The 23,471-nt window shown below is 50.6% G+C and overlaps 1 protein-coding gene across 6 annotated transcripts in view; it reads right to left on the minus strand.

Annotated features, from left to right (window-relative positions):
* ACTR3B (ARP3 actin-related protein 3 homolog B (yeast)) overlaps positions 1–23,471 on the minus strand; it is a 60,110-nt gene that overhangs the window by 780 nt on the left and 35,859 nt on the right. For 3 of the 6 annotated variants that reach the window (XM_014528223.1, XM_014528227.1, XM_014528225.1), the window contains exons 5-12: positions 21,715–21,810; positions 20,784–20,891; positions 17,777–17,920; positions 14,366–14,539; positions 12,566–12,574; positions 12,367–12,459; positions 1,532–1,657; positions 362–445 (exon numbers count right to left, since the gene is read on the minus strand). In XM_014528223.1, coding sequence (XP_014383709.1) covers positions 362–445; positions 1,532–1,657; positions 12,367–12,459; positions 12,566–12,574; positions 14,366–14,539; positions 17,777–17,920; positions 20,784–20,891; positions 21,715–21,810 — 834 coding nt within the window. The remainder of the gene's footprint in view (positions 1–361; positions 446–1,531; positions 1,658–12,366; positions 12,460–12,565; positions 12,575–14,365; positions 14,540–17,776; positions 17,921–20,783; positions 20,892–21,714; positions 21,811–23,471) is intronic. The other 3 variants (XM_014528224.1, XM_014528226.1, XM_014528228.1) reach the window with 2 other exon arrangements.

Consider the following 23,471-nt stretch of genomic DNA (forward strand, 5'->3'; position numbering starts at 1 on the left):
CCACCCTCCCCCCCCAGGCCTGCCCCTCCACCTCTCCTGGCCTGAGCAGCCACAAGGGTCCTTTGTTAAAAACCCCTCAGCCTCTGTTTGGGACCAGCTGTGTGCTGCCCTGGGTTTAGCGACTGGTGACCTGTTCCGTGCTGACGAGGAAAGGCACTCATGACTCGGACAGTCACGGAAAGGACGATGAACGCACGTGGGTTCACTGACCACACGGCCCGTCACCCCGAATCACTGAGAACTGAAAGGACCGCACGTTTCCGTCCCACAGGATTAGGGGGCGACCGTCTAGAGCAGGCACACCAGCTGACCTTCAGGACACGGGAGGGGGCGCAGAGCTGGGGCCGGGGCAGGGACTTACGGTGGAGGCGAGCATGGAGCCGCCGAACCACACGGCGAAGCGCTGCATGTGGTGCGTGATCACCTGCACCTCCACCGGCCTGGGCTGCAGGGAAGGGACACGGTCACCCAGGCACCAGCCTCTCCACGGACGGGCGAGTGCCCCCCTCCCATGGCACGGGCCCTATGGTCAATCCCTCTGTGAGGCAGCAGCCACAGCTGCCTCAGAAAGGAGGTTCTCAGCCACTCCTGCTGCACCCCTCAAGCCCCCTCCCGCCTCCTAGGCCACTGCCCCCCAACCTCCGCACCACACTCTGCTCACCCCCAGCGCAGCCCCCAGCCCAGGGTGGTGCGGAGAACACAGCAGGCAAGTCTCTCGGAACACTAAGGGCATTTGTAAAAGCAAACCATCGGCCCTGGCCAGTATGGATCAGCGGTTAGAGCGTAGGCCCGCAAACCGAAAGGTTTCGGGTTCAATTTCTGGTCAAGGGCATGCAAGTACCTGTGTTGCAGGTTAGATAGGTCCCCAGCCCTGGCCGGGATGGTGCGGGAGGCAACCAATCAGTATGTCTCTCTCACACTGATGTGTCTCTCCCCCTCACCCCCCCGCCCCAAAAGCAATAGAAAAATATCCTCAGGTGAGGATTTTTTAAAAGGCAAAAAATCCAAGCAACTAACTCAGTTCATTTTTTTTACTGAACAAATTAGCTGTTCTAGTTTTGTAGGAATAATTCCAAAAACACTAAGAGTCCCCAAAATGCTCTGAGAAATGACATTTGCCAACAATGACTCAGCAGGTGACACCCGTTTGCGCCCATTCACCCTCCGCCCAAGCCCCTGTGACCCACTGCTGGCTGTCACAGTGGAGGCGAAGGGCGTGGAGCGTGGTGCTAACTCCCTGCTAAGGGCCCACGTCAGGGCACGGAGGCCCTCGGTGAAGAGAGCCCGTCGGACACGTCCACGTGCTGCCGGGGGCTGCGGGGGCAGAGCTGCTGGCCACCGCAGCCTGTCAGTCTGCTCACACTTGGAGTGAGTTCAGCAACAACTTTTACCCGTAACTTCACAGTGTGGTTCAGGGGGGATACGGAGACCTTTCACTTCCCGCTCCCCAGACAGGGCTCCGTGTGGGGGGAGAGCGCCGGGTCAGCTGGGGCAGAATCGCCCTTCCTCCCACGCCCGTCCGGGTCCCCACCTTTATTCTGCCACCGCTGAGCTCTTGGCTGAGTCGCAGTCTGGCATCCACCACCCTTTTCAAGTCTCTCTGCAGCCGCCGTCCAAAGTCTCTGAACATTGTCGAGCCTCCTGAAAGAACGACGTTCTAGGAGGCAAAGCAGAGGTTTCCTGGGGTGAGTGGCCGCCCACAAAAACTGCCAGGGGAGCCAACAACTTGCAATGACAAGGCAGGGAAATGTGGACACTGACCGGGCATCTGATGATTCGGTGGGGTTATCATCAATGCTTTAGGTGTAATCACGGTATTACGGTTCTGTTTTCCTTGACGTGTCCTTATCTGCTAGACTAGAGACACTTTCTGAAATACTTTATGGATGGAATACAATGTCTGGGATGAGCTTAACAATAATCCATGAAGAAGGAATGTGTGGGTGACAGGTACTGGGGGGTCTATCACAGTGTCCTATTTTTATGTTTAAAAGTTTCCATAATAAACTAATTTTTTTTTTTTAAACTGCCAGGGGCCCGACGACGGTGTGAACAACACATTCCAGCCGATGTGAGAAGACAGCAGCGACCCAGGTCAATGCATACAAAGCGCGCTGCATCTCCTTCCTCCACCCCTCCTGTCCCTTCCTCAGTCCTGACCCAGGGAAGCAGGAGGCAGCTCTGCCCCACACCCACCCACCGCCATGCACACGGGGAAGCTAGACAAGGACCAGGAGGGCAAAGCAGCCGTGCACATCACCCGACTGCCGGTTGTAGTCGCACTGGGCCTAGTTTATCTGCCTTGATAATCACTGGGAAACAGGTCTTAAACTCGTCCGATCAGGAGGGTGCTACGGAGAACGGTGTTTTCGGGTGAGACACCCCTGTGCCCGTGTCCCCTCTGTCACCCTGAGACTCTGCTAAGTGGTCACAACAGAAGCGGGGAGGTGGGGGTCAAGGGGGAGCGTCATTAAATCTCCACCAGATTCTGATGGGAAACTTGTGCTCTTTCAGGCTACAGGATGTTATGTGGGAAAATGAAAGTGAAATGAGGTACATTCTGACTTACTTTCTTACAGAAAATACCACTTGAGAAAGGAAGTCGGGTCACCACCCCTCAGGGAGCCAGGGAGCCCGCAGGAAGCGACACCTGTCGCTCAACCTGGTCCCTCAGGGAGTGCAGTGCGAGCTGGGCCAGCCCCCCTACCCAGGCCCTGTCTGTCCGTACCCCACACCCCGTGGGCAGGTGAGCATCACAGGAACCAGCACCCTCTGGTCCCCAGCGCCCCTCTGTCTGCGGGGCGCCAGTCCTGAGCAGGAAGGGGCAGCCGGCACCCATTTAGCCTTGGGGTGCCAGGCAGAATCAGACCAGCGGGGAAGGAGCCAGGCCCCGGAAGCCCAGAAACTGTCAACCCCTGGGGGTGAGCCACTGCCCCAGGGTCTGCAGAGCACCTCAGCCTGTGACCTGTCCGTGGCGGCAACCGACTAAGGCCCTCCCCAAGGCGCCTCTCCCGGACCCTCCCAAGGCCACAACCAAGGCCCCTCCCCTGACCCTCCCCTGACCCTCCCCTGACCCTCCTCATCCCCAGGGCCCTCCCGTGGGCGACCCCTCCTCAGAGAACATTAATAACAAACACATAGGACGCAGTGCCCAGGGATGGTGTCGCCACCAGGATGGTGATGGCCAGCCCTCCCGTGGGCACCAACGTCAAATCCTCGCTTGCCTTCGACACCACAGGCATGGGCACAGGAGCCCAGCCTGCTGCCTCGTCCATTTCTTGAGGGGCAGCCGTCTATGGACACCCCTCCCCACAGAGACTGCCACAGCGCCTTTGCGTGACAAACCGCCCATGGAGGTCTTACCCGCAACACCCATCCAGGAGGGAGGTCACGGACAAGCACTGCGGTGCTCTGCCACCTCCCAGAGACAGCGCTGAGCAACAGCAGGAGGCTGCCCCCCGCCAGCCCAGGCCACCCTGGTTACCCACGCTCACTGACCACGTGGCCAAAGGTGAGACCGCAGGACCGAGTCCCTGACCGCCAGGGTGGCAATCGTTAATACAGGGGTGTCCTCACCCCGCCCCTTCTCAGACAGGTCTTCTCACCCGGGAACACTCACACAAACTGCCATGCGTTTCCCACTAAGAATCGCAATTGACAAGCATCCTCACTATTTTGGTCGCCGTACCTTAGGACAAGCCTCAACTGACATCTGCCCCCGCCCTAACTGCCGGTCAGACGGGCCTACTGTCTTCTGGGAGAGAGACCTCGGCTTACATCCAAGAACGGATCCAGAGCCCAGGGGGCAGGACGGCACCGGCCTGACATCAGACATTTCTAAGGCTGCTTTGCCGAAATACTAGCTTGTATTTTCATTTCTTAAATTGCACAGCAGACGCCTCCGAAACTTCTTTTCAGGCTAAAATGACCAGGTCCCTGCTGCACAGCACTGAACAGAGGCCTGGGCCCCCTGACCGCCACGCGTCACGGCAGGAAGCCGGCTCTGTCCCTGAGCTTCCCTCCCTGTGGCTCTGAGCGTCGTCCTCCCCTAAATGACTGTCCCAGATACGGGGCGGCTTTTCACTGAAACACTGGAAACCAACACCATCACTGAGAATCTCAAAACTGGCTGCTGTCGTTCGGAAGGGGGGCCTGCCACTGTGGGGCATCGGTCAGGTAGGAAGGAAACGATAAAGGTTTAAATTTTACTGGCAAAGGTGTAATTTACTAAAGTGCTATAGGTCATAGGTAGCTTAGGGGGACATTTTTCTTCGGTTAATGGGTTTTACCTTATTGTACCTATTTTTACAGGTTTTTACCTATTTCAACTGTTATAAATTAAATCAATTTTTATCTTTTATGGCTCATAGTTGTTATGTCTTATGAAACTTTTGCCTAGATCAGTCATAAAAAAAAATATTTTCTTCTAGAGTTCTTTAGTTTTAGGCCTGACATTTAAATCTGTGATCCATTTTAGTCAGAAAAAAAGGCCCGCATGACTCCAAGCTTCTCACAACCAGAGCAACCATGCTGTGTGGATGGTGCACCTGCTGGAGGCTCCCCCTGAACCCCACTTGACAGACACGCAGGGCTCCCCACCGACCTCCTGGTGCCACTAACGAATCCCTGTGCTCACTGCAGAAACCACGTCCCCTGCCCGCGGAGCACGCTCCCCCTGTCCAGCAGACCAAACACTACCCGGGAAGAAGACAGCTCGCCCGACGCTCCTGGCAGCTGCCCCTGTATCGTGCTGTGAAAGGCTGTCTCTCTTTAGGGACAAGGCTTTCCTGCTCTGGAACTGAACCTGAAGACTGGGACTCAGCAAAGCCAGAGCAGCCGTTTCTAGGACGTGGTGCCAAGTCCTAGAGACGGGTGAGTCCCGGCTGCCTCCAAGCGGCCTGGCTGCAGGGGTGAGACTGTCCACACGGCTCTCCCCTGACTGCGGGGATCTGGCTCTGCCCACCTCCCCTCACAGGCTGCTCACCTCCTCACCCCACAGCCACGGCCAGGTCTCGACCTCCCCTGCGTGACCTCTCGCATCGCCAGACGGGGCTGCCAACAACCTTCCATTGGCTTCTGGAGTTTTCTTTCTCTTTCTTCACTACTTCTTGGCTTCTGTGATGGTTCATTTTACACGCCAGCTTGTCCTGGCTATGGCCCCCAATTTAACTAACACGGCTCCGGGCGTTGCCGGGGGTCTCTGTAGATGTGGTTAACGTGAGTGTCCCTCCCCAGCGTCCGTGGGCCTCAGCCGAGAGCAGAGTTCCCGGAGCAGAAGGGATGGGCCTCAGACTGCGGTCCGCTCCTGCCCAGGTCCCGGCAGCCGCCTGCCCTGTGATTCAGGCCTGAGCAGGCTGACAGCAGGCCAGAGACGTACTAACCCTGACACAGACATGGAGGCAGAGGAGGGAGGAGGAGACAGAGACAGTGCGACGACCTCTGCCGCTTGTGTCTCTGGAGAACCCACTGACGGTCTCTCCTCTGCCCGTCCCTAAAACCTGACCTTCCAGTCGGCACCACCGTCTTCCTGTCCTGTCCCTGTGACAGCCGCCGGCAGCCCTCCTTCCTGCAGCGCGAGGAGGATCCAGACCTTCCTCCTAAACCTCGTCATGGCCAGACCTCGCGCCCATGACTCCTCAATAGGCTCCTTCCTCTGCATGTCCTCGTTAGTGACACCCCTCCTAGATGTGCATGTAAGAACCCCTTATCAGCACATCACAAACACTGCCCGGCCTCCACATCTTCCTTCGAGTCCGCCGCCACCTCCCTCGTGGGCACTGTCCTGGGCCGCCCACAGAACTTGCTCCCGCCCCTCTGGCTCCCATCCACTTCCGTGGTGCAGCTCACACGCTTTCCTAGCCCTAAGTGGGATGTCACCTCCCTGCAAAACACCCCGATGCCCTCAGTTTGGTAAAACCCAACTCCACGCAAGGCCCTCCGGGTGCACCCACCGCAGCTCTCTCTGAATCCCACTTAGTACACGCAGCTGCCAGCACCCTCCTGTGCACACAGCCCAGGCCCCACCCCACCATGCCCACTGAATGGAAGGCCCACGGAGGCCATACTCCTTACAGACCCACATGCTCTCCTCCCCTTCACCCAGGGGCGGAGACAGAGCCTTCCCTTTGACCGGGAAGCCCCACCGGCCGCCAGGACTCAGTGGATCTGAGCTGTCCCAGTAGCCAGTAGCCACACATGGCCACTTCGGTTTAAATGTAAACAGCCCTGGCCAGGTAGCTCAGTTGGTTGGAGCATCACCTCCAGGCGCCAAGTTTGCAAGTTCAATCCTCAGTCAGGGCACATACAAAAATCAGCCAGTGCCCTGGCCGGTGTGGCTCAGTGACTAGAGGGTCAGCCTGCATGCTGAAGGGTCTCAGGTTTGATTCCCAGTGAAGCGCAAGTACCTGGGTTACAGGTTCAATCCTAGGCCTAGTCACAGCGTGTGCAGGAGGCAACCAATCAATGTGCCTCTCACACATCCATGTTTCTCTCTCTCTCTTCTACTCTCTCTAAAAATCAATGGAAAAAATATCCTCAGATGAGGGTTAACAAATAAAAAGAATTCACCAATGAATGCATACATAAGCAAAACAACAAACTGATGTTTCTCTCTTTCTCTCTCTCTAAAAATCAATTTAAAAGATTTTTAAATACAAAAATTAAAAAAACATAAAAATTTTGTTAAATAAAATTTTAAAAATAAAGTTAAAGTAAACACAATTTTACAAGCAGTCCTGCAGTCACATTAGCCCCGTTCTGAGGGCTCGATGCCACGTGTGATCATGGTGACGTAGTGACCAACAGAAACGCTGCATCAGCGCCAGCACTGACTCGACGGCCTGCCCAGGCAGAGGAGACGCCACTGCAGTCCCCGGCGCCTGCCCCAGGCACACTCCATGTGGGCGCTGTCCGTGCCCCGGTGCCCACGGTGAGGCCAGCCTGGGCAGGTGCTCAGGAGCCTTTATTCAGCGTGGTCAACGGAACGCCATCAAGCCCTTCATCACTCCCTACAATGACCTTCTGCACACGGCAAGTCCCCATCAGCTGTTAGCGCCACTCTTCCCTCCCCAGAAACACACAGCCCTGCTGTGCGTGATGCTCCGCAGGAATCTGGGGACAGGAGTGGCATTGGGCCCGCCCCCCAGTGGTTTCCATACCTCCCATGCCTGGCTCCCCCAGAACAGACTTCTGAAACCTCTGCCTGCTCGCCTGCTCTGTCTGGGTTAAGGCCCTTCCCCCAGGCCCAGGCCCCTCCTCCCTCTGCAGGCCAAGCCCTCAGACTCAGCTCAGTCTGCCCCTTCTCTCGATTATCACACTTTGCATGGCTCACTTGAGTGACATGTGGCCGGTAGTGATTCCCATTAGAATTATTTCAGTATTATTTTTAGCTTTTTTTAAGGTCTAGAGGACAAGGACTATCTCTCCTACACACTTAAATCCTCTGCTTTGACTATGATCGTGTTGTGGTCTGTCAGGTGCTCGGATATCTGAGGACCAGAACTCAGGAATGAAGACATGCAATTCCACAACAAAGCAACTCAAAACTGGCCCTGCCCGCAAGTACAGCAGGAAAGCGACTGAACACCAAGACGGAGCCAGCTGCTACCAGTGCCGCCAGTTTAGCTGCACATCACAGTCACCCGGAAGCTCCAAACACCAGGGTCCAGGCCCAGCCCGACCACACCAGCATCTCTGGGGGTGGGACCAGGCATGTGTCCACTCTGACACTCCTGAGGGTGATGCCCACGGGCAGCCAGGGCTCAAGCAGCACCTGCTCCTGGCAATGTCTTGGCCTTTGGGAATGTCATAGGCCTGTCACACACCAGCCCCTCCAGGCCCCAACCTCCCTACAAAGAGGCTGTAGACAGCCTTCTTATCTATAGTCCAGACTGAAGTGAAAATTAGGGTATGACTACTTTCTTTGAAAAATAAACTTCTGCTTTTCTCCAGATTCTAAAGTTTCAAAGCCACCTTTTATTCTCACTCCTTCACCACCAGCCTGAGCAAGGTGCTAATTCACAACGAGGCATCAGCTGCCACCACAGGGCTCACCATGAGCCTCCTCTGACTCCCCCACCGTGACAACCTGCACAAGGGGTCCGGACGAGTCTGCAAATAGGAAGTCCTTGCTGGCCGGTCTCCCAAACAGCAGACCCCAGGCACCATGGCGCTGGTCCAGAACTCCCTCCTGCTGGGTCTCTGGGGTCCCACTACAACCAATCTGGACACCACAGCTGCCGTAAGAGGCTGTGGGGACCACAGGGCAGCGCGTGGTGACAGGGGCCGGAACCAGCGCCCGCTCTCGTGGAGGGTGCCTCACCTGGCTGGTCAGGGCTCAGCAGGTATGCTGCGTCCCCTTGGCACTCATAACTTCCTCTGGGTCTGGACCATGCTTCCTACTTCCTCCCTGGTCCACTGAATGCTTTGTCTTTGTTTTGTTTTGTTTTTATGCTTTTTTATTGATTTCAGAGAGGAAGGGAGGGAGGGAGGGAGGGAGAGAGAGAGAGAGAAAGAAAGAAACATCAATGATGAGAAAGAATCCTTGATTGGCTGCCTCCTGCACACACACCCTCCACCCACTGGGGATAAAACTAGCAACCTGGGCATGTGCCTTGACCAGCAATCCAGCCATGACCTCCTGGTTCATAGGTCGATGCTCAACCACTGTACCACACCAGCCAGACCACTGAATGCTTTGTAAGCTCAGGCAGGTACCTGTGCCACAGACAAGAGTGGGCCTGGCAGGAAGAAGAAGATCAGTAGCAGAGAAAGGAATGACAGTACCAGAGTGACAGGAGAGGAAGGGCAGGCCCTAGGACAGGTGAAGGCGCCACTCAGAGCAGAGGGCAGCGTGTTCTGCAGGACGGTGTCTCCCACAAGAATTGGGTTCTAAACTCTAAAAACCCACCGACCCGAACACCTGTGCACGTCACAGAGGATCAGGCGGAGGTTCTTCCCATGACAAGCTCACACCCACTGGGAAGAGGAAGCCCATCCATCCACCTGTCAAAGGAGAAAACGCTCACCCCATCATGAGCAACTCATAGCCACTGACAGAAATCCATGTCCAGGAGGACACAGGGAAGACCCTGGAGCGCACCTGCTCCTCACTCTCACAGACAAGAAGACCCAGAGGCCCACACCTGCTCCTCACTCTCACAGATAAGACCCAGAGGCCCACACCTGCTCCTCACTCTCATGGACAAGAAGACCCAGAGGCCCACACCTGCTCCTCACTCTCACGGACAAGAAGACCCAGAGGCCCATACCTGCTCCTCACTCTCATGGACAAGAAGACCGGGAGCCCACACCTGCTCCTCGCTCTCACGGACAAGAAAACTCAGCTAATGCTGAGATTTAGAAGTGGGGAAAACAAGGTGGACGGTTTTACTAAACCTCAATATCCATTCTGTCTTCAGTTTGCCCTTCTTGTGGATATTACTGGAGGACATTCAAGAATATGCAATAAACAAAAAAAGAATTATAATTATTTTCACCCATAAATAGCTGTCTATATAGAAAAAAATTTTCCAGTAATAAAAATAACACTTTTTAACTATAAAACTTCAAACAATTTTAAAAGACAAAAAGTAGAAAGTAAAAGTTATCCATCTGCCACCCCCAAAGACATTTTATTTAAGAGGTTGACATATGAAGAATCTGGTCAAGATGGCAGCATAGGTAAAGGTGGTACTCGCATCCTACCACCACCACATCAAAATTGCAACTAAATTACAGAACAACCATCATTGAGAACCACCTGAAATCTAGCTGAACAGAAGTCCTATAACTAAGAATATAAAGAAGAAGCCACATCGAGTCTGGGGATCAACGGTGGAACAGATGAAGCAGAGGATCAAATCAGCGATTTGGAAGATAAGAAAGCAGAAAATACCCAATCAGAACAGCAAAAGAAAAAAGAAGCCAAAAAAATTAGGATAGTACAAAAAGCCTCTGGGATAACTTCAAGCAACCAACATTCCCATCATAGGAGAGCGAGGAGAAGAGCAAGTAACTAAAACCCCATGTGAAAAAATGATGAGAAAAACTCCCCCTCCCTGGTGAAAGAAATAGGAAGCACAGAGAGTCCCAAACAAGATGAACCCAACGAGGCCCACACCAAGACATCTTAATTAAAATGCCAAAGGTTAAGGACAAAGAGAGAAACTTAAAAGTAGCAAGAGAAAAGCAGTTAGTTATATACAAGGGAGCACCCATACAACTGTCAGCTGATTTCTCAATAGAAACTTTGCACACCAGAAAGAATTGGCAAGAAATATTCGAAGTGATGAATAGCAAAATCACTCTACGCAGCAAAGCTATCATTGAAAATTGAAGGACAGATAAAGAGCTTCCCAGACAAAAAAAAACTAAAGGAGTTTCTCAACACTAAACCAGTATTACAAGAAATGTTAATAGGTCTTCTTTAAGAAGAAAAAAAGACCCAACATATGAATAATAAAATGACAATAAATACATGTCTATCAACAATTACTTTAAAAGCAAATGGATTGAATGCTCCAATCAAATGATATATGGAGGCTGGATGGATAAGAAAACAAGACCCTTATATATGCTGTCTATAAGAGACCCATTTCAGATTAAAAGACACATACAACTAAAAGTAATGGAAAAAATTATTTCATGAAAATGGAAACAAACAAAAGCTGGGTAGCAATACTTATACCAGACAAAATAGACTAAAACAAAGCCTATATGACAAGAGACAAAGAAGGACCCAGTAATTCTACTTCTGTGTATTTATCCAAAGAAATCCAAAACACTAAATCCAAAAAACATGTGTCCATATGTTTGCAGCAGCATTCTTTACAATAATCACAAAGTTTGGAAGAAACTTAAATGTCCATCAGTAAATGAAAGAATAAAGAAGTAGTGCATATATATAATGGAATGAGACTCGGCCATAAAAAGAACAAAATCTTACCAGATGTGACGGCATGGATGGACCTAGGGGTATTACGCTAAGTGAAATAAGTCAGACAGAGGAAGACAAAGGCCATATGATTTCACTTATATGTGGAATCTAAAAAAACAAAATAAACGAACAAGCAGAAAAGAAACAAACTCATAGATACAGAGAATACTTTGACAGTTGCCAGGTGGGAGGGGGGCTGCAGGGATGGATGGAAAGGAAAAGGACTAAAAAAAAATCAAAGAATTGATATAATAAAAAAGTTTAGCATATGTCATTCAGAACCTTTGCTTCTATAAATATGTGAACTATATTTCTATATGAAATGAAATACTATGTGCAAATTTTACAACCTGCTTGTCCAGCTATCAGTATATTCTCACATCTTTTCATTTGCATTTACACAGATTTACCTATTTCTTTTTAAAGGCTGTATAGTATTCCATCTTATAGATCAGGAGTGGGGAACGTCTGGCCCACAGGCTGCATAAGGCCTGCAAAATCAATTGGTCTGGTCCTGCCAAGGCATTAGGGGTGAGTTAATTAAATGTTTAACCAAATATAATAGGCTGATTTTTAAGTGGATAATTTTGTATGGCTCGTGAATTATGTTATAAATACCCAAATGGCCCTGGGCAGAAAAACGGTTCCCCACCCATTATAGATGAAAAAATGTATTGGGCCCTCTTTACTGAGCCTGAGTCCTCCTCTGTAAAATGCGGCTGCCTAGACCTGAGTAAGGGGAGACACAGTCCTGAGGCTGGGATGAGGCATGACCCCCTCACGCAGAGGTTTAAATGCTCCAACGGCGGCTAATTGACCATCCCTTTCTGCTCTCAATATGTGGCAGTCAGCAATATTTCCTTTTATCCTGTAATTACATGAATTAGCATTTTCTCAAGTTCAAAAGTCCCTCCAAAGACTTTGGAAAAAAATATTACATGAGCGTTTTCTAGTTGGTTGCTCTATCTTCTTCTGGCAACACCACATTGGCACTAAACCTAAATACGCACCAAACAAAACCAGTAGAATTCATGGAAATCAGAGAGGAAGTATCACTTTTCTCTCAATCAATACATATAGTTAAAAGGGTCCAATTTAAAATAGTGTAACTTGCCAGATGAGAATAAAAGATACTAGAACTGCCGAAACCGGTTTGGCTCAGTGGATGGAGCGTCATAGCTTGCCAGATGAGAATAAAAGATACTAGAACAGTTAAACTAATACTTCTGGTTTACTGAGTCATTCTTCCAAACATCTAAGGCATCCCCACTCCAAGAAAAAAATTTTGCCATTACACTGGCCTTTAACAAATCCTGTAAGACAGGAGGTGAAATAGGAAAGTCTGCATATCAACATTAATGACCTATTCTGAGGATGGTGGGCCAGCAGCTGTGGAATGAGCTCGGAGCCCTTACCCCAGCAGCTCCTACCTTGTACAGCGGACGACGCACATCGATGGGACAGTTCTGTATCACTTCGTCAACAACATCCGAGATGGACTCCATAAAGTCTGGGTTGGCAAACTACATTTCACATAAACACAAAAGAAACATTACACACTTCTCTCAACAGGACAAAACAAGAGCACTTTTTAAAAAGTAACTTTAACAAATACAGAATTTACTATACCTTTAAGCACTTCACATGGGAATGAACAATACGTCAAGTGAATCCCATGTGACTGTGTGCACGGACTGATGACAACATACGTCCCCTCAAGAGATGAAATGTGGGGTTTAGTGAAGGAAAAATATGAAACAGTAACAAAAGCAGACCAGCCCTGCATCACAAATACAGTGAAACGTATGGTAAGAGACTGTAAAAAGCATGTACATGATGTATGTGAAATAATGAAACACTAGGAATATGAATGAGTACATCACTTATGAATACTAACTTATGAAAAAATTATCCAAGATACAGAAAATAAAAAAACATGGTCAATGAAAGGTCACTGTATGGTGGCTTTAAAATGTAACGACTGCCCTGGCCAGTGCGGCTCAGTGGTTGGTATATCCTCCCATGCCATTCCCGGTCAGGGCACAAGCCAAGTTGTGGGTCTGATCCCCAGTCAGGACACACACAGGAAGCAACCAATCAATGTTTCTCTCTCACATTGATGTTTCTCTCTCTCTCTCTCTCTCTCTCTCTCTCTCCCCCTCCCTTCCTCCTTCCTCCCTCCTCCCCCTCCCTCCCTCCCTCTCCTTTCCTCTCTCTCTAGAGTCAATGAAAAACATATCCTTGGGTGAGGATTTTTTTTTCTTAATATAACAATGCCCTGGCCGGTTTGGCTCAGTGGATAGTGTGTCGGCCTGCAGCCTGAAAGGTCCCAGGTTCAATCCCCGTCAAGGGAACGTACCTCGGTTGCAGGCTTGATCCCCGGCCCTGGGTCCGTGCAGGAGGCAACCAGTCAATGTTTCTCTCTGTCTCACCCCCTCCTTTCCACTCTCTCTAAAAAATCAATGGGAAAATATCCTTGGGTGAGGATTAACCAAAAAAATTTTAGCTTATTTAACTTAGGGAATTTAATCTGAGGAAACAGCATTGACATTCCATTTGAAACATGTTTTAAAAGTCGAAGGAAAGCCTTAATGTGCACTACTGCTGGGAGGAGGTCACATCCAGCCGCTCACCAGCTGTTCCCTGGGCATGGGCAGCTTTATGTCTATTTCAATCACTAATATCAAGGGCATGAGTGGAGGAGTATGATATCATTAGATTACAATACTGGACACGTTTGTGCCATTTCCCAGTACAAAATAGTTTTATGCACATCTAAAAAAACAAGTAGTAGTTTGCAATCTACCTATTAAATACAAACTGAATCAGGCAGGAAAATATACCAAAATATTTTTAAGTGCATTTTATCTAAATTTTAAAATGCTGCCCCTTAATTACTGCTTCCACAAAAGTAATAATTTGTGAGTCCCAGCTAAAATGACGATAGCTGTGATTCTTACAGACAGCCCTCAGACACAAGCCTTAACTAAGCGTCAGCGGGGCCGCGGCAGGCAGGTGTCCTGGTTAGAAACTGGGTTAGGAAGGGCGATCACAAAAGATGGAAAGGGAACGGTTACATCATCCACTCTGACAGAGGCAACTTGCATGCGGTCCTGAAAGTAACTCATTTTCATATTAGTGTGCGATTTGTTTCAATTCCATTATCTCCTACTGCTCTTCAAACTTCTTCCTAACCACTCGCGGCATAATCAATGGTTCGCTATTTACAGATAATCAAGCCTATGGAGAGCAAGGGGCACAGTCAGTCACGCAGACAGACGGCCCAGGGGCTGTGACCGTCACAGGGCCTGTGCGCACCAGCTGTCCTCACTTAGCCGCAGTCAGTGACTGAGAATCAGCTTTACACACACGAGGTGGCAGTATTCCTCCATATATGAAGTGCTTCAACGCCACAGGCAAGCACCTCACCTCGGGGTGGAAGAAAATCTCGGGGCCCAGGAACCGTTCGTAGCCCACATCCACCACGAACTTCTTCTGGTTGATGGCGTTGATGCCTGTGTACTGCTTGATCCACTTCCCGGGATCCAGGTCGTACTTGGCAAATTCCTTGACGATGTCAGGGCAAATGTAACAGTATTTCTCCTGCATGCACACACACAAAGACGTCACCAGGCATTAACAACCAACCCAGAGCCTCAGACAAACACCCAGTAACCCCAGCATTGAACACACCCCTGGACTGAGTCCTGCCCACACCCCTAACGCCAAGCCTCATGGTCGTCATCCTTCACACAAGACATGACTACGCTTTGATGTTGGACCTATGAAGCTGCTTGTTTCAAGGTGTCTACTAAGTATGTTGTCTCCATCACCTCTTTCTTTATTCCTCTTAGGCACCTACATGGCACCTGCCCCGGGTACCCACTACCATGGCCCTGGACCAGCTGGCCTGCACTGCAGCCCCGCCCACTGAATAAGGCAGACAACATGATGCCCGCCACGGCCACCGCCACCTGTTACCCTGCTGTGCAGTCTGACAGTACAGCGCGGCCATCAGCTGCACGGAGAGTCTTCACTGCTGAGGCACGAGTGAACAGACACACAGATCCCGGCCCTGGGGCATGCGCTCTGGCTGAGAGTCCATAACAAGCAGGTGACACGGCAGGTTATAGGTGGTAGGGGCCATGGAAAAAGAAGAGGCAGACTTTGGCAGGACTGGACTATGCTGCTACTGCTGCTGCTGCACGAACGTGCCCGTGGCTTTCACCTTGAACCACCAGCCTAGACGTGCAATGTTTCCTCTGAATCTGGCGATGCTCAACTGGGCTCCTTGGGTGGGCACCTGTCCTTAGAACTAACCTCTGTCAAGCTGCAGGTGGCACATGAGTACCAGCTTCCAAAATTCAGCTTCCTGTGGGCAGACAGCAGAGGGGGCACCTTGTACACAAGGAGTGAGACTGACAGAGCAGCTATGGATCACCATGGAGACACTCAAGCCATGCCCACTCAGGAATACGCAGGGACCCAGAATGGCTTCAGTGTCTCCAGGTGATCTGCACCTGCTGGGTCCGTCCTACTCCCTGCGTAGATGGTGCCCCCGACCCCAGGTGGGAAGGCAGCACATGAGTGCTCGTACACATTTTGGAAGAACCTCTGAAGGTGTTTTCTGCTATGAAGTTTGAAGTTTCCTAGACTCCCTGAAACATATTCCAGTTTCATCTTCGACACTCTAACAGAATTGTGAGACTGGTGGGCAGGGTTTGTTTATACACTGTGTTCCCTGACAACAGAGAGTGAGCCATTCGACACAGTTAAATCTACCAGATGGAGACAGAAGCATTGAGCTGTCCTCAGAGGCCTGGTCAATTTCCAACGGCACCTCAACTGGCCTAGTGACAGCACGAAAGGCTTCAAGGGGAAGTGGGTGGCGTGTGCAGACCTAGACTGGAGTTCTGGACTCACGTTACGAGAACGGCGTGTCACAGTCCACACAGCCTCAGGCCTGCTCATGCCCATAGGCCATGGCCATGGCAGTAACACAAGGCAGGCACTTCTGCTCCACACTCCCCAGGGCCTCTGCCTTCACAGAAACAAGTGAGGAGGAACCAACGGCAGGGCCCACAGCCACCCAACAGGGCCAGTGCAGCTGATCTCGAGAGCTTTACCAAAGCGGCCAGGGCAGTAAAACAAGGCAGGCAGGGCCAGTGCAGCTGATCTCGAGAGCTTTACCAAAGGAGTCTCTTTTCTCCTGACCTCTGCAGCCTCGACAGCCAGCTCTAATTCAAGGTCAGGATAGGACCCCAGAGAGCCGGTGAGTAAAGCAAATGCCACTGTGAGGACCAGAACGCAACCTCCTGAGCCATGCCACTCAGGAATCTTGACTGAGAAAGGGAACACTCACGCTCACCAGCTCGACCCCTGAGTGTCAGAAACAAGAGGTTCCATTCTGATTGACATTTGTCACAGATATGGGGTGGCCAGGAAGCTTGGGTCAAATCTCCAATTTTTTTTTTTTTTTCACTGAAAAAAGGCAAGGAAAGGAAGAGGGGAATTCTTGGGAAGCATTTTAGTCTAAAAAGAAAGTCTATGATTCTTGGGTAAACTCTCCCCAGCTAGAAAGGGCTAAGTGTCCCGGTCTGCCCGGGGCTGTGCTGTCCAGTTAAGCATGCCCATCCCGGGAAACCGTGGTCCAGGACAGCGGGGCAGCTGGCCACCTGGCTTGCCGGAGCCCTGACCTACACCAGTGCACCCTATTGTTACCCAGAGTGCCGTGCAAATGTGGGGCCACCTCTGATGCTTCCTGTCCTTCAACCAGCAGGGTTCCCGGGAACTAAGCCGAGGAAAGCAGTGGGGGAGCGTCCCTCACTCCCCCTGCAGCTCAAAATGACAGGAGATGCTCAAGCTCATGGCACACCCACGGGAAATTCTTCTTCAAAAATAAACCAAATCCTTCTCTCTTCATCTACATAATAGTTATCCTTGCATTCCTAAGAATCTCTTGCATTTTTACTAGAAAAGTTCCCTTAAAAGGGTTTGTCAACTGAAATGGACAGTTTAGTAACAGACTAAACTGGTCAAGTGAGCACTTAAATATGTCCTGACAAGCCATGCTCCTTCTTATCGAATTGATTTCATTTTAAAACTTCCTGTAACTTTTTTAGCATGGTAACTAGAGTCCAGAAAATACAAGTGGACTGTGTTTCATGATTCTAGAGCCTGGAATGACTTGTTCTGAACTGCAGTTAAGGGGGTGCACGGTAACAGACTAAACTGGTCAAGTGAGCACTTAAATATGTCCTGACAAGCCATGCTCCTTCTTATCGAATTGATTTCATTTTAAAACTTCCTGTAACTTTTTTAGCATGGTAACTAGAGTCCAGAAAATACAAGTGGACTGTGTTTCATGATTCTAGAGCCTGGAATGACTTGTTCTGAACTGCAGTTAAGGGGGTGCAAACCACACCCAACAGGGATGGGAAACGAGTTTGACATTGGCCGATACCCAGGACCCCTGGCGTCACTGCTGCTGCTGCTAGTGCCTCGTCCAACCGTGGAGGGAGCTGCAGACGATCAGGTAACTAGAGGCCCTTATCTAATCAGGCTCCAATTAAGTGAGGCTGCATCCGTAGCACAGGCTCAATCTGGCCATCAAGCCGTTCTCGTCTACACTGGAACCTCCACGGCTGATGTTCCAAGGAAGGGCCTGAGCTGTCAGTCTTTCAGCCCTTACTGAACTCCAGTGGTAAACAGATCAAGACCCACATTCACGGAGAGGAAGCAGGGAGAGGAAGCAGGTGGGAGCAGGGTGGCGGCAGCGGGGAAGTGTGCAGCCCCATTTCTCCTCCACCCCAAACCAGCCCATTCCCCATCCGTTTTTACCTTAATGGCTTTTGCGGTCTCCAGTGACTGCTCAGGAGGGATTCCCACCTCCCTCTCCCTTAGCAGCTGTTGAATGAAATACGTAATATCTCTACCTGCAATCGGGATGTGTTTGATGCAGCTTCCGATTACATAACCTTCCGCCTGGGAAGAGAGGAGGCAGAAGACTGTGTGAGCAATCCCAGGGGCTCCTGCCCTGGCGGCCCTGACACGCAATTACAGATCCCCACATGGCTCCTCGGGCGAGGTCCTTAAAGCGACTGCACTCCCAATCCCGTTACCATGACCTGGCCCCCCATAAGCAGCCAGAACGGTGCTTTCATCAGGAACGTGCTCTGAAAACCACATTCCAAAAATGGATGCTGCGTGTCGGAACCGTGAATCCAACCTCACTTTGTTCCTTAACAGAAAGCGTCTTACCTGTAAGCTGCTAAGCCAACTATAAATCTACTTGTATTTAAGGATCCGTTAACATGCTTCACGCCAGGACCTCTGCCCACAGTGCAGGGCAAATGACCCTTTGGGGTATAATACAGAGTCAGTGCAGTACGCAGCCCAGCACTAGCACTGTGAGGCCATTTACTAAGCACCCAATAGACAGCCCCGAGTGTGGGGCTAGGAGTGATTCTGTGGTTCCCCTAACACTGTGTGTCTGAGACCCGCTCACTGGGGGCCTCCCTGGACCGTGGCACTGTCTGCTGGTGCCAGGAACGGGCCACAGCCCAGCACCAGCCCCTCCCCAACCTTCCAGGGAAGCCACAGGCTGTGGCACACCCAGCTCGCCCGACAGGGACCGACAGTCAGAGTGGATCCCTCCTACCACAGTGTCACAGACAAGGACGTGGCACTCCAGTCCCCAGGACAGCACTGCTTCCGTGCCCCACGCCTGGGAAACAGAGGGCCCGGCAGGGGGCCGCTGACTGCACTCTGCGGTGAGAGCCACCGGCAGAGCCACGTGAGGGCGAGGACACGCTGCTGACCCCTCAGGTTTCTTTCCGATGTGCCTAACATCTGGAAGTAAGAGAAGATGTGGCCTTCCCACAGTCTAAGTTATTTATAAAATATTTTAAGAAAGAGGAAAAAAGAGGGAGATAAAAGATATGTCCAGCCCTAACCGGTTTGGCTCAGTGGATAGAGCATCGGCCTACGGACTGAAAGGTCCCAGGTTCGATTCCGGTCAAGGGCATATACCTTGGTTGCGGGCACAGCCCCAGTAGGAGGTGTGCAGGAGGCAGAGGGAGATAGATATGTCCAAATTATTAAAATAGTAAAGATCAACTTACAGTCCTAAGAATATCAGCTAACACAAACTATTCACAATTATTATACTCCATGCATCACGTCTAACACTTTCTAAAAGTAATCCAGCCAGTGTTTACTAACATGAGCTTCGTCTCAGATTCAAAACACTCGACACCCCCGTCCAAGGACAGGCAGACAAGTGAATTAGGCTAGGCTTCAGGATGCGCTATTACATAGCTACTAACTATTTTCACAGAATACTCAGCCATAAGAAACACTATTAGGGATAAGTCAGTAAGCAAGCTGTAAAGTTAGGGTTGGATTGTACAATCAGGACACAGAACCGGACACAGGATGCTCCAATTTCGCTGAAAACGTCACGCGTTGTGTCTAGGAAACGAGCTTAGAAGACTCTGCAACCAAAGCCACAGTGCGCTCTCTGGGTCAGTTCACAGGCATTCGATTTCCTCCTTTACATTTATCCATTTCACCCTAATTTTGTACAACATGTAATTTTTTGGGAAAACACTGAATTATGATACAGACAAAAATGTTAAAGCGACTTTCTCTGTGGGCCTTGACACTGAGTGAACCAGTTTTCCTTTCTCCTCCTCAACCGGAAACACGGGAGAGAGGGCAGCAGGCCCCCGCGCCCAGCTGGTCCGTCTGCACTGGCCTCCAAGGGGAGAGCCTGGGAAGGGGCAGGCGCCGGGATCCTCGGTCAGCACTGCTCTCACGGCCAGGGCAGCAGCGCGGACACGCCTCAGCAGCTCCTACAGGAGCAAGGGGTGAGGCCAGCTGCGGGGCTCCCAACACAGAGAACACTGGGAGGGCGCGTGCAGTCCTGCCCGTCCCTCCGGACCCTGCTGCAGAGGGCACCCGACTGGGGGCACATCCACCCTTTACCTGTTCCTGGCGTTCTGACCCTGAAGGAATTAAAGCACGTGAGCATATCCTAGCTGCGACCTCCTGAAACGAAATGCTATTTTTCAATGAAAGTAAATGATTTGTTTTTTAAAAAGCCCTAGTTTGTCTTTCCCAAAGGTGTTACACACACAGACACCTGTATATACAAACAGCGTGCTTGTAACCAACGTGGATGACCGGTAACGGCTGCGTCTGGGAGGAGGGCCTGGAGACCAGGAATGAGAGCCAGGTGACTCCCCTGGACACCCTCTCCAGAGTTTCCATTTCTTTTCAAAAACAACTTTAAACAATTGGTTTAAATAGTTTATGGAGGGTGGGGGGAGAAGCAGAAGTCTCTTAGAGCCCCAATGAGGAATCACTTCTCTAATATTCTGAAATGTAAAACCAGAAAGCAGCACTGCAGACCACTCTGCAAATTGAAAGGTGCAACCCCTCCTCTCAGCTCTTACATAAACTCTCAAACCCCAGCAGCGCCTTGTCCAGAGCAGGAGCTGGTTAAAGCCACCCACGTCTTGTCCCGGAACAGAGAGAATCCTCTGGGTGGCCCAGACTCAGAAGGTGAGCAGGAAAAGGCCCCAGGGACCATGACCTCATGACCCCAGGGGCAAGGCAGAGTCCTGCTGACCCCTCCCAATGGCTGCCGTTCGACAGCAGAAGCTGCCCCTGCACATTTAAAACTGCGACGGCCACGGATTTTTTCTCCTCTTATTCCCTTGTCTAAGTACAGCTATGACTTTAAAAGTGGTATTTTAAGCAGAAAAGCTTTTTTTCCTTTAATTGTTCCCTTACCTCCAATCAGGTGAGTCTTGCAAAAAAAAGCACTGACCAGTCTGCTTACCACTGGGATGGCGTGGGTGACCCCGTCCCCGCTGTCGATGATGATGCCTGTCAGCGTGCGCTCGCCGACCTGCCGAGACGTCCACGACGCTGCCAAGGCCAGCACTGCCTGGACAGGACACAAGCGTCAGCACGGGGAGCGGCCTCAGGTCCTCTGCACGCTCATGCTCCGGTCAAGCAAACGGTCCTTCTCCCCGACTGAGGCTAACTCTCCCTCTCCATCCTTCACCTCCCCCCAAAATTCAAATCCCAACCTGGACAAGGACCATGTGCACTTAAACTGGAGGACTCAAGTTTTCAATAAAATAGATCAATTTTTACCCATAAAAAGCCAGTGAGTTGGGGATTTTACTATGGAGTCAGAGAGTGGTGTTTCTCACCCACCGTTCCCGGTGCGGGTCCACGGACGGCTGCAGTTCACTGGCCTCACACCAGATACTGGTTCCCCACCAGGGCCGTCTGCCCCCGGGACACTGGGGAGGCCTGGTGCCGTGTCTGTCACACTTGGGGAGATTGGGCGGGTGCTATTTCTAGGGGGTCAAGGCCAGAGGCTGCTAACCGTTTTGCTCTACACGGGAAGCCCCAGCACAGAGAACTGCCCATCCTACCCTGAGCTGGAAACCTGGTCTGAGATGAATGCAGAGTAGGGTGTGTGTAAGTATGTGTCTGTCCTTCTGTGTGTGTCTGTGTGTCTGTGAATGTGTGTGTGTCTGCGAATGTGTCTGTCCTGTGTCTGTCTGTGTGTCTGTGAATGTGTGTCTGTCCTTCTGTGTGTCTGTGTCTCCATGTGTTGTGTGTGTGTTGAGGGAAGGGAAAAAGGAAGAACACACAGCCCTATCTTGTAACAGAGAGCCTGTGGAACCACCATGCCGTCCTGTAGATATTAGACAGTGAAGGTCCTTTGGGAATCATAAAGATAACTTTGCTTTTACCTGAACTGCAATGTAGAGTCCTGGTACATTAAAAGATTCAAACATAATTTCTGCAAGATATTCTCTATTTTCTGGTGTGTTCAGCGGAGGTTCTGTCTGTAAGAAAGCAGTCACTGTGTTCAGTATTCGCCCAGATTTCATGTGATTGCATGATCATCAGGATGCTGTAGAGCGCCCTCCCTTTGCAGATGGCATAACCAATGTGGTTCCTTAAGAAACCTGGCCCGGCCGGCGTGGCTCAATGGTTGAGCTTCGACCTATGAACCTGGAGGTCGGGGCACATGCCTGGGTTGCAGGCCCAATCCCCAGTAGGAGGTGTGCAGGAGGCAGTAGATCCATGATTCTCTCTCATCACTGATGTTTCTGTCTCTCCCTCTCCCTTCCTCTCTGAAATCAATAGAAATGTATTTTTAAAACAAAAGAAAGAAAGAAACCTGACTGTGGGGCTCAAAACCTGGAAGATGCAAAGTAAAGACCTCTCTGAACAATGCTGCTCTTTGTGACCACCCAGACCAAGAACGAGTTAGTTACGGAGAAGAAAGCTTGATCTTTGATAATATAACACCTGAACCTCCTGAGACTAACCTGCAGCAAGTTGCCACAGGCAAGAAACACTCAACCAAGACTGTGAGGGCACCGGGAGAACACCAGGGACTTCAGATCTCAGAAGAAGGGCAGAGTTCTCCAGAGCACAGGCAGGCAGCCCTGCTTAGAGCAAGAGCCGATTAAGCGGGACACCCGCAGACGCTGCCAAACCCCCTGCCACCAGAGCCCAGAGCAAGCTCAGACAAACGCTGTTGGGGTCCAACCCCAACAGGTCCAGGGGTTCCCCAAGGTGTGGACGGAGTCGGCGAAGAAGGAATGACACGGGGTTAGCGTTCAGTTGATCAGCAGCCTAGCCAGGATCTCTAGCCAGGAACTCCAGCCAAGTTCTGGTCAGGATCTCCAGTGAAGTTCTGGCCAAGTTCTGGTCAGGATCTGTCCAGGATCTTTTGCCATGTTCTCTCCCTAGGTTCTCTCGCTATGTTCTGTTTCTAGGTTCTGTCTCCTGTTGTCTTGTTACATCTGTATTTATACCAGTTGATTTTAATCCTATCAATTTCTATTCCAAACGTTAGGGCGTTTCTTATCTCCATTCCAGGGAGTAAAGATTATGTAGCTTAAGGGTGATTGTTCTAATTTAAAGTGATTAACTACCCGCCTGGCACTTAGTTAAGGGGTTTTATTCCCTCCCTAACTTCAGGGAAAAATCCCTACCTGGGGAAACAACCTTTCTTGGAGAGGTGACCTTGGTTAAAACACATAGCACCAAGAAGGGGAGCAAACATATTAAGAACAGTATGCCATATACGCCAGGTCCCTTGAAACATATGCTGTGCAGATGTTTCTTCCCTGCAGCGACTGTGTCAAGCAGCAAGGGTGGACCGGCTCCCGGCAAAACGCCTTTGCCTCCAGCTGCGAGGCAGAACCCCAGAGAGAAGCGGCTTCACCCACACTGCCCCCTTCCCCCTACCCCGGCCAAAACCACACACACAGCTAGTCCAGGAAGAACTCTCCTCATTCAAAGATGAGGAAAGAAACTAGGCAAAGATATAAAAAAAACTAAAGAAAAAGAGAAAAGTAACAGGAAAAACAAATGGCAGACAAAAGACTATTCCCCAGAAAAATATAAAAATAAAGCAGATAAAGATCAAAGACATTTCAAAAAATTCAAATATCTATCTATAATAATAAAAGCATAATATGCTAATTAGACC

The sequence above is a fragment of the Myotis brandtii genome, unplaced genomic scaffold (assembly GCF_000412655.1).
Source record: "Myotis brandtii unplaced genomic scaffold, ASM41265v1 scaffold624, whole genome shotgun sequence".
NCBI lineage: Eukaryota > Metazoa > Chordata > Mammalia > Chiroptera > Vespertilionidae > Myotis > Myotis brandtii.